General features: G+C 53.6%; 4 protein-coding genes across 4 annotated transcripts; 1 reads left to right on the plus strand and 3 right to left on the minus strand.

Moving 5' to 3' along the window:
* Positions 1-1,297: 1,297 nt before the first annotated feature.
* Positions 1,298-5,311, minus strand: GLOTRDRAFT_5637 (uncharacterized protein; the record flags this gene model as incomplete). Its single annotated transcript, XM_007872410.1, has 3 exons — positions 1,298-1,481; positions 1,707-1,787; positions 5,127-5,311. Coding segments are annotated over 3 exons (450 nt in total), but the record flags the coding sequence as incomplete, so codon positions are not given.
* A 4,490-nt stretch (positions 5,312-9,801) lies between these two features.
* Positions 9,802-10,742, minus strand: GLOTRDRAFT_133668 (uncharacterized protein; the record flags this gene model as incomplete). Its single annotated transcript, XM_007872609.1, has 8 exons — positions 9,802-9,872; positions 9,951-9,976; positions 10,033-10,101; positions 10,157-10,215; positions 10,273-10,311; positions 10,369-10,465; positions 10,523-10,553; positions 10,610-10,742. The coding sequence occupies 8 exons, from the start codon at positions 10,740-10,742 to the stop codon at positions 9,802-9,804; spliced, it is 525 nt and encodes a 174-aa protein (XP_007870800.1).
* Positions 10,743-11,521: 779 nt separating this feature from the next.
* GLOTRDRAFT_108506 (uncharacterized protein) lies at positions 11,522-12,485 on the plus strand (the record flags this gene model as incomplete). The annotated part of the gene is made up of 3 exons (XM_007872610.1): positions 11,522-11,846; positions 11,940-12,306; positions 12,362-12,485. The coding sequence occupies 3 exons, from the start codon at positions 11,522-11,524 to the stop codon at positions 12,483-12,485; spliced, it is 816 nt and encodes a 271-aa protein (XP_007870801.1).
* A 657-nt stretch (positions 12,486-13,142) lies between these two features.
* Positions 13,143-14,393, minus strand: GLOTRDRAFT_133670 (uncharacterized protein; the record flags this gene model as incomplete). The annotated part of the gene is made up of 1 exon (XM_007872611.1): positions 13,143-14,393. The coding sequence occupies one exon, from the start codon at positions 14,391-14,393 to the stop codon at positions 13,143-13,145; it is 1,251 nt and encodes a 416-aa protein (XP_007870802.1).
* Between the last annotated feature and the right edge of the window lie 766 nt (positions 14,394-15,159).

Here is a 15,159-nt window from a genome sequence, read left to right on the forward strand (position 1 = left end):
TGTATGTTCTGATATGCTAATCCATGCCTTACAGTACCAGCTGCTCGTGGATAAGAATGCTCGCCGGCGTGCACTAACACCGGAATTCGAGCCATGCGATTTCTATGGCCAGCTGAGAAACATTTTTGTCTTGGATTTGCCGCCATCCCGTGATCTTGGGCTTTCAGAGTCGACAACTATCTTGCTCGCTGCTGTACACTCAGTGAAGATTGACAAACCGGCAGATATTGATGTCCCATTCTACAGGGAAGAAGGTCGGACAGAAGTAGTGGATCTCGCCGCCGTGCAGTGCGTAGTTGGACGTGTCTATGATGATGTGCGTAAGTGGTGGGCAATTATTGACCGGAGTGGTCCTTTGGCCCAGCCGATATTCGTCGAGGGCGGGGAGGACAGCCTCTCATAACTGTCCCAGTACTAGTATTGAACTGTTTTTTGGGACTCAATTGCGGCAGGATCTCATTCTATAATCGTACTACTTTACACTCCTCTTTGCAGCCACTGCTTCCGTTCGATTTTCAGCTTGATACCGGCCAAAATTAGCGTACGTTAATTCGACCTTCATTTGAGCCGATACTCGCTTTCGACCGAAAGCAACCTATTTCCGGCCGAAATGACAGAAACACACGATCACCGGTCTAATTTAGGCCGGGCTCGCGCACACAGTGGACGCCGCAAGCAGAATATCCTTTCTGCCAGGTCTGCCAGTCCTACGACTTGGGTAAATATTAATACGAACCATACACGCCAGTTAGCAGGACGCGCAACACTGCCAACAGGAGGCTATATGGAAAGCAGTGCATGTCGTGTCGAGATCGTGGCTCCTTTGCACAGTCTAAGAGAGATGCACAGCATTATCTCTCGATCGTTCCGTCGAATTGATTTAGTACAAGTAGACTTCATGTAATTAGTTCAGCGCTACAGTTAGATTATACACGGGCTACAGTCTAAGGATACACGGGAGAAGACATGAGAGAGGAGAGACTGCAACCAAAACAATTTGACTAGATTTAACTTGGGTACCAGTGAACGAAAATAAGACTAGACATGCGGAGGGCGCGGATTTATGCCGATGCGATGAGATGGAAGAGATGCTGGTGGATACTGATGGTGAAGGGGAATTAGGGCTGATTATGACAAGCGTCCTTCTAAGCTCTCGTCTAGATGCTGATCAACAGCGTCGCAAGTGCCTGGGTGAGTGGGTATGTGGATGAAGGTTTGCGTTTAACACGCAGGAGCTGCATCGCAACCCGTTAGCACACAGCGATACACCCGAGCACTCAGACTCACCAGGATGCCCCTCCTTCTCGTGAATCTTCCTATGCCTGTTCAGGTCATTTAACCTCGCAAACGCCTTCGAGCATGTCCCAAAATCGCACGGGTAGGGCTTCTCGCCCTTGTGCGCTGTGAGGTGCTCGTCCAGGTTCACCTTCCTCATGAATCTCGAGCCGCACACCGCGCACTTGTGCGGTGCCGGCTTGATCCTCCTACCCTCGCTTGCCTGCTTGATCCCCGGCGACGTTACGTTCGGACGCGCGACTGCGATCCCCTGAGTGAGGCTCCCGCCCTCGCTATCCTCCGCCTTCGGCTCCATCTGCCCCAGCGCGAGCGGCAGATCCGTATCGCTGTACCCGCCCACCGGGCTCGATGTGACATTGACGTAGGGCGACGACCGCCGCCTAGAGCGGCTGCTCACCGTCGATGCGCACAAGAGTGGTCGGCCGGTGAGGTGCTCGTCCAGGTTCGCCTTCCTCGTGAATGTCGAGCCGCACATCTGGCACTTATACCGCCTATCGTCCAGTCGCGATCGCCTGCCCTCGCCGGCCTGCTTGATCGCCATGGAGGTTATATTTGGTCGCGCAACGTTGACGCTCTGCTTGAGGCATCCGCCCTCGCTATCCTCCGCTATCTGCACGAGAGGCAGATCGGGGCCAACGCTCCTGCTTGAGCTGAGCCCACCAAGCAACTCCGAAGGGATGTGCCCCTTGAAGTTGGAATACGGACTCAGGTTCATCGTTGAGAAACCCGCCGAGAATGGTCCCCGTAAGCTCCTGAACGAGCTGGACCGTCTGTGAAGCTTCGAAGAGGTGTGCCCCTCGAAGATGGATTCCGAACTCGTACTCGTCGACGAGGAACTCATGGTGAGCGAAGGCGACCCGGAAGAGCCCTCGGAGATGGATTCCGGACTCGTATTCATCGATGAGAAACTCGCGACGCTCAGAGAGGACCCGCACGAGCCCTCGAAGACGGAATCTGGAACCGCGGCGCCCGGAGAGGACCCCCAAGGGGGGAGTGCTCGGTCTAAGCTAGCCTCGAACGCCAACTCTGAGCCGTACGAGACCCCGGGCCACCGCGGCGGGCTGCTCCAGCCCGCATCCTCATAAGAGAAGGGTAAGTTCGTAGGGAGGCAGAAATCCCAAGGAGTGTCGACGGGCCGACCATCCTCCGAGAAACAGATACGTTCGGGGTGGGGTTCCGAGAGCAACACTCCGCGAGTTGCTGCAGCTGACCATGAGAAATTATCCTTCCTCGGTATTCTTTCCGTATTGGATGGCGCTAGTTGATCCCGTGGTTCAAAATCACCAGCTGTAATTGTCTCCGCGGCGTGAGCCGTTGCACCGACATCATATACCAAGTCTAGAGACCCGCCTGAGAAGGATGATTATTCGGGTCGGTACTGATGTTTTGAAGATCAGACAACTTACAACCAGTCACCGGGTCAATGATAACGGATGGCGATTGGCTTTCAAGGGTATGTTCGAGCTCATTGAAGTCGGCGTGCTATCATGAGTCCACTAGTAAACATTCTTTTCAATTGAGGTAGCCACAGAGACTGTTACCTGCATGAGGTGGATAAGATCTTCATCGTGAGCAATAGCAACATCCACACGTTCATCCTGAGTGGAATGAGTTCGAACACGGGCTGCAATGATAAAAATCCCATACCTGTAGGATATAGTGCAATATTGAGGCTAGTAAGTTATAGTTCTGGAGGATTCTGTATGAGACACAACCGCGACGAAAACTGACCAGCTTACTTCTGTTTCACCTGGAGTTTTCTCTATATCCACGCCACTATCGTCACTGGAAACTGTAGATGACGAAGGCGATCCTGCAGGTACAGCACTATTTTCATCGGCATCTTTGTCTTGCCCACGCTCGTCGAACCCAGCAGCAGCTTTAATCTTCACTGACTTGAAAAATCTTTCCTTGGCACGAAATCCTCTAATGAAAACGCATTGGTCAGGCGAATCGGTGCTCTCCAAATTGTGCTGCTGTAAACGATTCTGAGGGCCGCAATTACGGTGTACTCCCGCTTCCGTCTTCCAACCCCCCTGTAGGGAAAAATGTGCAGAGACTACCCCTGGAGCACGCACACCGAGGCCAGCGTCGATTTTCCCTTCATTCCACGAGTATGCTGTGGTCGCCCATTTTGTTGTTACATCGCACCCGGTGACGAAGAAGAGGTCATGCAGACTTATATCGAAGCCATGCCTATCATTGGCGAACTGGAGCCAATTTCTGCAGTTGTCTTGCATGTACTTCTTGAAAGGGCCCAGTCTGAATGTATCGAATCGTTCGGCCTTGTCTAATAGTACTAGTGCCGCCCCTTCCCCTTCCGATAAGGAAAGACTTATGCCCCCCTCCGGCAGAATTATCTGATCACTGTTCGAGAGTGAATGATATTTATCGGCCATATGCCGTGCAATGACATACCCGGATATTTGCACGTCTGCTGACACCGTACGAACGCTCCTTGAAGGATAGGTTTTACATTGCAAGGGTGATTTCGATTGTGTGAAGACCGGCCGAGGGACAATGAGAGGACTGAAGCCGTCCGGAATGCCGTTCACCTTGTGCGCCAGGTCATCCACAGGAAGCAGGGCATTGAACAGCCAGGTAAAGACACCCTCGCGAAGGAAGCCGACATCGCCAACTGAAACGCCTCCGCCAGGATAAGTGATACTTGGTTCCCATAGAGCGTGCCCATCTCTCAGGCTGGCAAGCTGCCTCGCGTAGATATTCCAGCAGGCTGACGGAATATGCATTTGAGCGGAGGCCTAGTGCATTCCTAAGGGGAAGCAGGTACTCTGAGTGAGGGGATAGGAGGCCTAAGCGGTGCATTATAAGCCTAGGAGACTGCTGTGTAAACCGTCATACAGACCGACACAAGAACTAGCGACAAAGTTTGATACGCAACAGCTATAGTCAGTGGGGACAGCATCTCCATTACAGAGGACACAGCGATGATACGATATGGCGCAGGGAACTCCTCGCATACAGGCGCAGTTTTCTGACTTCAGGATGATGGAATTCGGGGCGGTGCTGAACAATTCGAAGAGGCCACAGGCCATGTCCTGGAGAAACATCAACTTGGAGTCGTGCACAGCCCTGTGACTGGCCTTGAAGGAAACCGTTCAGGGATAAGCCAATTCCCGAGCCGGGAAGTGTCATTATTTCTGCAAATGAGTGTAAGTGTGACAATCGTTCGTGCCGCGAGCTTCGTCCGGAGAGTGGGTTTGTGGAAATCAACAAGCATGACAATGTTATGTGAGAAGAATTCCAGTCGTACTACGTTAGTAAAGTATCGGGTTCATGGAGCATGTGGATAGTGATACTTGGTAGAGGTTGACAAATTGACATCGGTGTACCGGGTCCGATAGGTAATTATAAGTCGTTGCGATTCTCGATCAACTCCAACTCGACACACAGTAGTCCACATTTCATCGTTATACAGAGATTAGTTCGCGCTACAGTCAGATTATACACGGGCTACAGTCTAAGGATACACGGGAGAAGACATGAGAGAGGAGAGACTGCAACCAAAACAATTTGACTAGATTCAACTCGAAATAGCATGGGTACCAGTGAACGAAAGAAGACTAGACATGCGGAGGGCGCGGATTTATGCCAATGCGATGAGATGGAAGAGATGCCGGTGGATAGCAATAGTGAAGGGGAATTAGGTTGATTAAGGAAAGCGTCCTTGTAAGCTCTCGTCTAGATGCTAATCATCAGCGTCGCAAGTGCTTGGGTGAGTGGTATATTGTCGAAGCCTAGCGCTTAACATGCAGGAGCTGCATCGCGACCGGTCAGCATACAACCATATACCCGACTGAAACTCGGACTCACCAGGGTGCCCCTCCTTCTCGTGAATCTTCTTATGCCTCTTCAGGTCGTTCAACCTCGCAAACGCCTTCGAGCATGTCCCAACATCGCACGGGTAGGGCTTCTCGCCCTTGTGCGCTGTGAGGTGCCCGTCCAGGTTCGCCTTCCTCGTGAACGTCGAGCCGCACACCGCGCACTTGTGCGGTGCCGGCTTGATCCTCCTAACCTCGCTTGCCTGTTTGATCGCCGGCGACGTGACGTTCGGACGCGCGACGGCGATCCCCTGAGTGAGGCGCCCGCCCTCGCTATCCTCTGCCTTCAGCTCCATCTGCCCCAACGCGGGCGGCAGATCCGTATCGCTGTTCCCGCCCACAGGGCTCGATGTGACACTGGTGTAGGGCGACGGCCGCCGGCTAGAGCGGCTGCTCACCGTCGATGCGCGCGAGAGTGGTCGGCCGCGGTACGACCCGAAGTCATGGTGCTGCGAATGTGCGGGGTCTTCGCCGTAGAGCATGTCCGTCCCTCCCGGGTGTTGGGTGAAGAAGTGCGGGTTGATCAGGCTATCGGAACCCCCGCGTCGGTGGGTCGGGTAAGCCGGGGGGGAGAGGAGACCATTGGAGGGTTGCGCTGCCAGCAGCGTATCGTCGACCGAATGGGCGCCGAGGACATGACCTCGGCCGCGGCCTGTATCCGAGGAGGCGCGTGGACGAGCTGGGCGGATGTAGGAGCTTGGCGAGAGACTCCCGTTACAGTCCACAGGAGATATGTTGACCGAAGAGACTCCGAATGAATCGGAGCCTGCAGGGGAGTGCGGGGATTCTGGGTCGGAGAGGATAGGGTCCGAGAGTCCTCTGTAGCCAGGGATGGAAGAGTATGGTGATTGATCATGGGGTTGCACTCCGTACGGGGAGTATCGGTTCTCCACCTCGGCTAGAGGATGGAAAAATGTCAGTATGGCATGAGGAGGGCAACGGGAAAGGGAAGGGGCTCTTACACAGCGAGGAGGGCCAGCACGAGTCGTCGAAGTCATCCACAGCGGAGGTAGTTATGATGGGTGTGGGCCTCGCACCGAGCTGCAGCGATGCAGAGTTGATGCAAAACTGGTTATTATCGCTGTACATGGGACCCGTCATGTAGGCCCCGTTCGTCCTGTCGGTTCTGTCCCCCTGGAACGGGCTAGTAACATAGTCACCGTGGCTGAGTCCACTGTATGAACCAAAGGGACTTCCAGCCATGTCTGTAGACTATATGAGCAGGCTGGACTGCGAGAGGGTGATTGGGGCTGTTTCGAGTCACTGGAGTGCGACGGAGACAACGAAGGTGGAGAACAGACTCGCATCCTAGGGCGCAAACCCTTTATACTAGTCACGCTCGGATCCGAAGCAGTACGCACATAGCAGTGCATAGCATTGTGCTTAAGGCATCTGGACGCCAAAAATACCGCCCGTGGGCGAGCATAACGTGTCCGCCGAGGGTCCGAGCGCGGGGATACGTGCCTGGCAAGAGCTTCCATCCATCAGTGCTTTGTAGACGCTGGAGGGAGACCGGCCCATGGGCGCCTACGAGATGGGGCGATACCCTGTCCGTTTCCCAACGTGCGGGGGCGGCACTGCACCTCCTTGCTGGAAACCCGAGGAAGAGGCTGCAAGCTTGAATGATACAGTTCGCACCGCCGACGACGAACGCGAAGATTTACTTACCCATCGAGTTGGCTGCCGCTGCCTTGGACCAGTTCGACGGATCGATCATACCGGGATGTTGAGATGCTAAGGTACGCGTTCCGCGTCAAAAGCGAACAAACGGTAGTCGTTGCCATAATCAAGGCCGACGTGGAACGTATGTGTGGCCACGTAAGTCGTGATTTGGTCGTCACCGCCGCCGCCGACGCGCAGATATGGCATCCACTATCGCGATGTCGAGTACCGACGAGTGGAAAAGCTTCCGAAGGCCCTCGGGGATTTGCCGATTGAACCACGCGAAGATATCCAGGAAGGGCAACTAAGTTGTTTGTGGCTGTTCCGACAATGTCATTTCCTGACGATTTTGCTTCCGTGCGTCTGCAGCTGCTACGCAAAAAGAAAAGAAAAGAAAAGCTAAGTTGGCCTGGTGTGGCTTTTCCAACAAGTCGGATGGCCAGCCGGAATGTTTGAAACTCGACAATTTCGATGTCCATTCCCACCTCGCCTCTGCTACTCGCTTCCCCCTTCTCTGAGTTCATGAAATTCTAAAGCCTCCCACCTCCAATTCCATATTTCGAGATGAACGACGCCCAAACGAACGCCCCCAACTCACTGCCTCACCATTCGAAGAAGAGAACGCGAGCGTTCAGTATCCTCGTCCCGAAAAGGTCTCCTGAATAGTAATGTAATCGGATAGGCGCCTTGCATTGGACCCGTCGGCACATAGGCGCAATCGACCTGTCCTGTCAGTTGGGCGGAAGGCTGTCCCAGAATCCGACGTCTAACAGTCTTATGATGCGTATGTATCACCAGCAGGTGGCGGGGGCTGGGTAAGTCCTTCCACGCAGAACCCGCCTCTGTGTTTCCACGCCTCGAGGCGAGTACACCCAACTGTTAAACGCAACGGTTATAGTAATGGCATCCCGTGGCCTTTGGCAAGTCTGCAAGAACGTTTGCATACAGTATGGCTGGCTGGTTTGTGGTTCCGGCGTAGTCGGTGAGGGATCTGCAATCTGCGGTAAGAATACGGATACGGCTTTCCATCGGAACCTGCACTGATCCCCGGTCCTGATCATGAGCTTCGCAATCTGTCCTTTCTTTGTACACCAGCTGTGAGAATGGCTGAAGGAAGCGTCATCGATGCCTCCATGGTCCGTAATCCTCGGTCGGAAACTATACGGCTTTTCCCCGGCGCGCGTGCCCTGTCGCGGAGATGTGAGGTCACTCTAACCTCCTCAAGTTCTTCCTTCTTTCACTTCTGGACTCGTGCCCGACTACTTGAGTGGACGCATCTCGTTTCATGTCCACGCTCGCCCTGGAGGCGCAGTCTTCCACAATTGGCACACCGGATCCAGCTCCAAACGACGCAATCCGAGCCCAAGGTTAAGGCTCAAGGGCCAGAGTAGCCCGAACAGACCGCTACAAAAGAGGCACACCCGCCTCCACCTATTCACTGGTAACCAAGTTTCAGATCCACGTTGTCCTGCTCCCAAGTATCCCAAACTGTCATAGTGAGGTCGGAACTTACCTTCGACATTAACTGCGCTTATTACTATCGCTCAGATACGCAACGCTGTGAGTTCCGGCGTAGGAGCCGGAACCTCGACTCGCACCGATTGCCCGCCTGCAGCACTCACAAGCGTCTGTCCCCCACTGCACTTTGCGAACCCCGACATTCGCAACGCGTCGGACATCAAGATATCAATCGACTGCTCTGATCCGTCACGTATTGCCTAGCGGGGAATGCACGACGTCTAGGAAACATGAGATGCTCATGCTGCGTATGCAGCTCCCACTCTAAGCCAAGCGAGACTAGAGAACCGCACCGTACGTTCCTCTTTCCCTGGGGTACACCCGCTTACCCGGTCGCAGCGCAGCACGTCGACAGATTGTGGCTACCGCCAGTTCACCAATCTGATGAGAAGGCGGGTTGGGCTAGCCATGGTCCTCCACTTGAGCACTTCTCTGGTAACAGAGACGAGATTCGAGGACGTAAGGCTGGCAAATCCCGCCACGGGCACTTACGCACTACACCAGACACTCGTCCCCCTGCGCTCCAAGTGCTCGAACCGTCGTAATCAGGTCCGGAACTTACCATCTACATTGACTGCCACCAAAGATAGATAAGGCTGCAAGCTTCGGCGAAACCCTCCGATGCCATTGCACCACTGTCAGTGTCACCGACAGCCCGAGGCTACTTCTTTCCCCACATTCCGCAGTATCTGCGCCTTCCGCCGACGTCGCTAGTCCTTACTTACTCTTACTTACCCTGAGATGGCCAGAAAGTTGCTTCCACACCTCGAGGGCTTCCTTTGATCCGATATACCTCACTACGGCAATTATATGGAAATACTGAAATGCATGTACGTCAGGGTACGCCCCGCTCCTCTTGTGGCTACTTACCGGCAGTTCTGCGGGCCGATACAAGGCGGGGTGCAAGCTGCAGGGTCTATCCTTCCTGACACAGTGCAAAAGCTTGTCAGTTGCCACTCATGTTTCAAATCCGCGTTCTGTGGCGTCAAGGTCATGACTGGAAATTCAATTGCGATTCGCACGGGTAACCTGTGGTCCTCATGAATTCGAGAAGGACTTCAGGCGCCCGCACCCCCAAGAAATACTCACCGGACAAGTGTCTTCCCCAGATCTTTTGCGACACGGACCTTTTCATCTTCGAGATCTTCTTGATGCATCCCGATCCTCACGACGAGCGCACCATTGTAAATTTGCTTTGATCCGTTCTTACTAGGCTGGTACTAGCTCAGCCCCCGGCGCGCCCACTGTCAAGGCAACACCCGCAGCTGTGCAGGCAGCCTCGCGGCGGAGTAAAATGGAGCTCAGCGACTCGCATGCTTATCTATTTCACGGGAGGACACACTGTATACTATCCAGAAGGGGACTCGAAACCAGCGGCGAGGTGGGGGAAAAGCAGTACACCGACCGTGCCAATCTTCCTCGCTTTCTTTTACTGATAGTAGGAACGATCGCAACCTCGGCCGACGCCTTCTTGTTAGGGTCTTCAGAACAGAGGCAGCGCCCCGAGCTTCCGAACTTTGTTTGCGGCTTGGATCATTAGGGTCATCGGTACAGCTATCAACGCGAGGTAAGTAGATCATTCTCGGGTCCTCCGCACCGAAGCTCAGACGCGAGGGAGTGCGTGACACGCACCTACGGAGCTGAACCAGAGGGCAGTCCTAGCGCGACCAACACGATGAGCAACGCGCGTTCGGCAAAGCGGGAGAAGCCGCACCTCATTTTTGCCAGGGTAGGCGTCGTTCCATTGATATACACATGATTGTATGCAACTCTAAGGGCGATGCTGTCAACGCAGAGTGATCAGCCATCTGATAGCAAGTGGGACAAAGAAGGCATACAATGTCATCGCTGCGATGTTGATCATTTTTTCCGGGAGCCGTGCGTGATTACTTAGAACCTAAACGTACGCAGAAAAGAGCTAAATTGCATGCCGGCAGAGGAGAAAATAACATACCACAGCACCAATCCACAGCGGTAAGATTTCGTTCCCATTCTACCAGGGAACAAGCGCATATAGTCAGGAAGTCGTCATCGGCAGACGTGTGCTCACCAAGTGAGCGCCCTCCATCCTCGCAGCACGTTTAGCAACCTCTGGGGATACGCCGTTGTCACTCATCATCTTTTGAGTGTTGGACCGAGGCTGCATGCTAGATTGAATGACCATCAACGCGCGCAATCAGACGGGTCATTCTGGGCGATCGAACCCATTGTATCCCATCGTCTTATTGATGAGGCCTAGCTGCATGATACAGAACGTCAGAACATCGAACGTAGAAAGAAGAAGAGTCTACCTTCATCGTCATTGGGTAAAACGTCGTTAGCCACACGACAGGGATCGAGTAGATCGACAACGGCGTGGTGAGCGTCACAGGCATCGTTCGTCGTCGTGGGGAAGAAAAGGGGTGAGGGCGTCGCCTTGGCCATCAACGCTGTTTTATATCTCCTACGATAAAAGTTCTCTGTCAGAAGCACCTGCGACGGACGTCATGGACGTTCGATCGTCTGAGGAAGAACGGTGGCTGTCACCTTTAGCCATATATGGCCTTGGTGATACCATATATGGTCATGCTAGGACAGTGCTTTGCCTCTGGCTGTTTGCGCTCGCGGGAGAATCAGTAGGGAAGTAAGTAGAGGGCAGAGCACTCCGAGGGATGTACGAACATAGATTTCACGCTGCGTTAACCTGTGCTCCTGCTACAACTAGCGAAGGTCAAACTGCCGCTGCTGTTTCACTTCTAACTCAAAAAGCAGTCTCAAGCGAAAGAGCTCGTTGATAGGTGGTATAGAGCTGATGTAATGCCACTACTGTAAAGTTATATTCCATTTTCCTTTGTCAGGGATGGGCTTAAATACGATCAACGGAGTTTCTCGTGGAAGGCATCTTCCGAGAGATTGTAGTGCAACGACAACTGAGTAATGGTACGATTAGCAATCCCCGATAACTTCACCGATATCCAGGCGTATACTGTCGACTCTCACCTTGACTGTATGTTTTGAGACATACCGTAATACCTCGGGAATGGATGAATAAGCAAGGACGGATTGCGCTATGTGGGCTTCTAGCACGTCATCCAGTTCCCTGTGACTAATTAGCAGTACAGTATATATACTCACCATCCCACTGTAGTGATACTCAGTTCACATACTCGGTTCTAAGCGTCCGTTAATCAGGCCAGAGCTTGCAGGCTTAACTGACAGTTCCAATGTCCACTGTAACAGCGACGGTGAACTACTTCGGTCCCCCCGCGGACGGGGCGAAGCCCTACCAAGCTGTCGTCCAAGAGCCAGGAAAGGGCCAGCGACTCGAGCGCAACTACGCAATCGAGAAGCACCAGGTCGATATTGAGAACGTCCGCGGGAGGGAAGGAGAGTTCACCCTCGACAAGAACGGGTTCCAATTCTACAGGCGTGCAGCCAAGCACACCGATTTCACCGACGATGACAAGATCCGGGAGGAGTACTACCCAGAGAGCGAGGAGCTGCTCAAGGAACTAACGGGAGCCAGCCGAGTGTTGTTTTTCGACCACAGTGAGTCTGCCGTCCAAAGTGATCACGCACCAGTGAGGAGATGCCGAGAACTCTGCTCTGCTATAGCCGTGCGCCGTCGGGTCCCGAATAAAGACTCAGACTGGCGTTCAGACCAATCCAGCGTCCGCCAGCCCGCGGCCATGGCGCACGTCGACCAGAGCACCGGGGCAGCCATCACCCGTGTGCACCGGCACCTGCCCCCCGCAGACGCAGACGCGGTCCTTCGCCGCCGCTTCCAAATCATCAACCTCTGGCGCCCAATCCGGCACGCCGCCCTTGACTGGCCGCTCGCGTTCTGCGACTTCCGCAGCGTGAACGCGGAGGAGGGCGGGGACGTCGTGCCGACCGAGCTGAGGAATACGACGTACGTCGGCGAGACGATGAGCGTGAAGTACAATCCCGAGCACAAGTGGAAGTACGTGCGCGGGATGGAGCCTGACGAATTTGTTCTGATCAAATGGTGAGAGACTCTACGGGAAATTACGAGGGGAGAGGCGCTGACTGTGTTTCCGCAGCTACGACTCGAAGGACGGCGTAGCAAAGTTCACGCCGCATACTAGCTTCGAAGATCCCAGTACTCCTCCTGATGCACCGCTGAGGGAGTCCATCGAACTGAGGGCTCTGGTGTTCTACGACTGATCATTCGAGGCCAGAACGGAAGCTAATATGGTTGTAGCCGCACCTTGTACCGATAACTTGTATCCCTAGTCATATGCCTGTATTTTCGTTTGATGGTTTTCGTGGTCATTGAGCGACGCAACCAGCACTCCCGATATTGCACGATAGGGGGGGGGGGGCTCGAGTAGGTACCAGTCGGTAACGTTACAAACCTTGCTCATCCGTCCAAGAGTCCCTTGTGCCTCGGTGCACCTTTCACTCGCATTTCGGAGCTGCTGAGATGATCATTTCAGAGCAAAGGACCGTCCTATGAAGGAACGGAAGCATCTCACCCGGAGTCTGCAAAACGAATACACAGAATAGAGAGGTCGAGAAGAAAAACACAGCGCATGAAGGTGGGAGAAGCAGAACGATCAAAACAGAGTTCATGGTATTCGAGTTGCCCTTTGCCGGGAGTGAGAAGCGTTCCGAACAGATCGACGCACCTTGCCTTCGCCATCGCATGCGTGCAACAACCTACAACGCGCGTACGTCTACATGGTTTGATAAGACTAAGCAGAAGATACATTTGACACACCGCTCGTCACTGTCACCGAAGACGGGTAACAACCTGAATCGGAACTTTGAAATATCGGCAATGGAGAATATAGATACATGGGCGGGGCAATGGTCGTGGGCTCAATGTACGACTTCACCAAGACTGTTCTCGATCCGGTACTTACTGCTCCCTGCTAGTCGTTGGAACCGTGCCCACGTCTGAGGGCACTCGTCCTGCCACCCCGGCCACTCGTTTGTTCCAAGAAATCGCAGAAGAGTAAGTTTGGGTGGGTCCATGACAGACAAGCAATCAAGGAATTCGTTCAGGACGCCGTCGTCCTCCACTTCCCGCCGGCCATATCGACCCAGACCCAGACACTCGACATTGCAGAGAGAGAAGCCGTTCGGCGGGAGGTCGTACCATACCCCGTACCATATGACAAGGTGTCGGAGATTGGGAAATATTCGGATGATATCCTGGACGGCTTGGTAATCATAGCTGAACCATATAGTCACCTGCGTAATCTGCGCAGCGACTGGCGCAGGAAGTTTGTATGGAAATTCCGCGGTCTCTTGCAGTTGCAGCTCTCGAAGGGACGCGAAGTTATCAAAGGCTGGAGAAAAGGAGCCGCTTGACATGAAAGGATCGAAGGCGAGAACAACGAGTTTTGGAAGAGAAACCTGTGTGGAATTGGCGGTAACGGGAGGCAGAGGGCCCTGCCTGAGGATCCGTAATTCCGCCAAATCCGAGAGCAGTTCTCTCATCTGAGATGAGCTACGAGTGAAGGCGAAACAATCAACCCAGTCAAGGACCCGGAGAGTAGGGCCGCGTTCTTTTAACGCTGATAGCACACTTTCATGCGGGTCCGTTCGCGACCGAGTAGGAACACCGCCTCGCAAAGTGAAGCTTATTAGATTTGGGAGAGCGAGAATGACCGCGGCCAGATTGGTGGAATCGTAGTCGTGATCGAGTTGATTAAGGAAATAGAACAACCGCAGAACGTATTTTCGCAGTGATCGCGCTCTATCCGCATGATCAGGCGCATCAGGCGCTATAAGAGTACGGTGCAAAAGCGAGAGCTGCTGGCCTTTCGCGATGACGATCCTGTAAAGGAATGGCGTCGCAAGGGCTCTCCATTGACGGCAGACGCGTACCAAGGAGCGCTTGATCGCCAGAGATCTCAGCAATGCGGCTTGGTCTTCAAACATAGGCAGCGGTGCTGACGGTTGGAAGGGATCAAGGGTTTCCGTCTCAACGGCTCCTGGTACTATGTCCGTGGCCAATTCCAATATTCGAAGCCATAATTCAGGCGGGAGCCTCTCGGCTGAGACTCGCTCTTCTCCCTCAGCTACCTGTTCTTCAGATCCAGAATCAGCTCCATATCTTTCCATCCTAATAGCGCCTCACTTGTCATCTGTTATACGCAAATGTTTGAGTGAGCGGCCACGCTTACCGCTACTGTGACGACGAAGATACAGGTTTAGTCGCAAGTTGATGTTCAAGTCGAAGTGCCATGGCCCATGGGTGCGTAGGCTAGTGCATATTTCCGATACAGCATAGGGAAGTCCCCCCTTAGCCCGCTTTTGGAAGTGAATCCTACCCAAACGAGTAGCTGGGGCGCCGCAGCAGTGGTAAACCACGTGCGTGGACCTTGCCGAATATACGGCAAGGAACTTCGTGCTGTTGACTCCCCGTTGTGCTCGCAGTACTATAACCTAGTAGTTGTAATTTATCCTGTAGATAATGTACCAGGAGGAGCTACTGAGCTTTGGGACTCCCCATTGACAGTAGGAGACAGTCTGAAAAGCTACAGTTCTCTCAGCGTGATTTTTGATCCCAGTAAGGCTTCTACTGGGCCACATTCAGTGCCTCGACCCCCCCACTTTAAAGAAATTGTGTACACGAGGTTCTATGCGCTCTTGCGCATTCAGCGCGTACGTTATAGGCAGTATAACCCTCGGTGTAGGGTAGAGGAAGCGTTGAAGAGGTCGAGACTATATACGTGCCGAGGTCCGGCAGATGCCAACCATGTGCACCTGCCGTTTTGGGCGGAGAATCCTGCCTTTTTGAGCACGCGCGAGAGCCTGGGTGGGACTTCTGCGACGCTGATACTAAACGGGTACAAGCCTCCATTAAAGACAGTTGCTCGTCTACTAA

Source organism: Gloeophyllum trabeum (assembly GCF_000344685.1).
Source record: "Gloeophyllum trabeum ATCC 11539 unplaced genomic scaffold GLOTRscaffold_00018, whole genome shotgun sequence".
Classification (NCBI taxonomy): Eukaryota; Fungi; Basidiomycota; class Agaricomycetes; order Gloeophyllales; family Gloeophyllaceae; genus Gloeophyllum; species Gloeophyllum trabeum.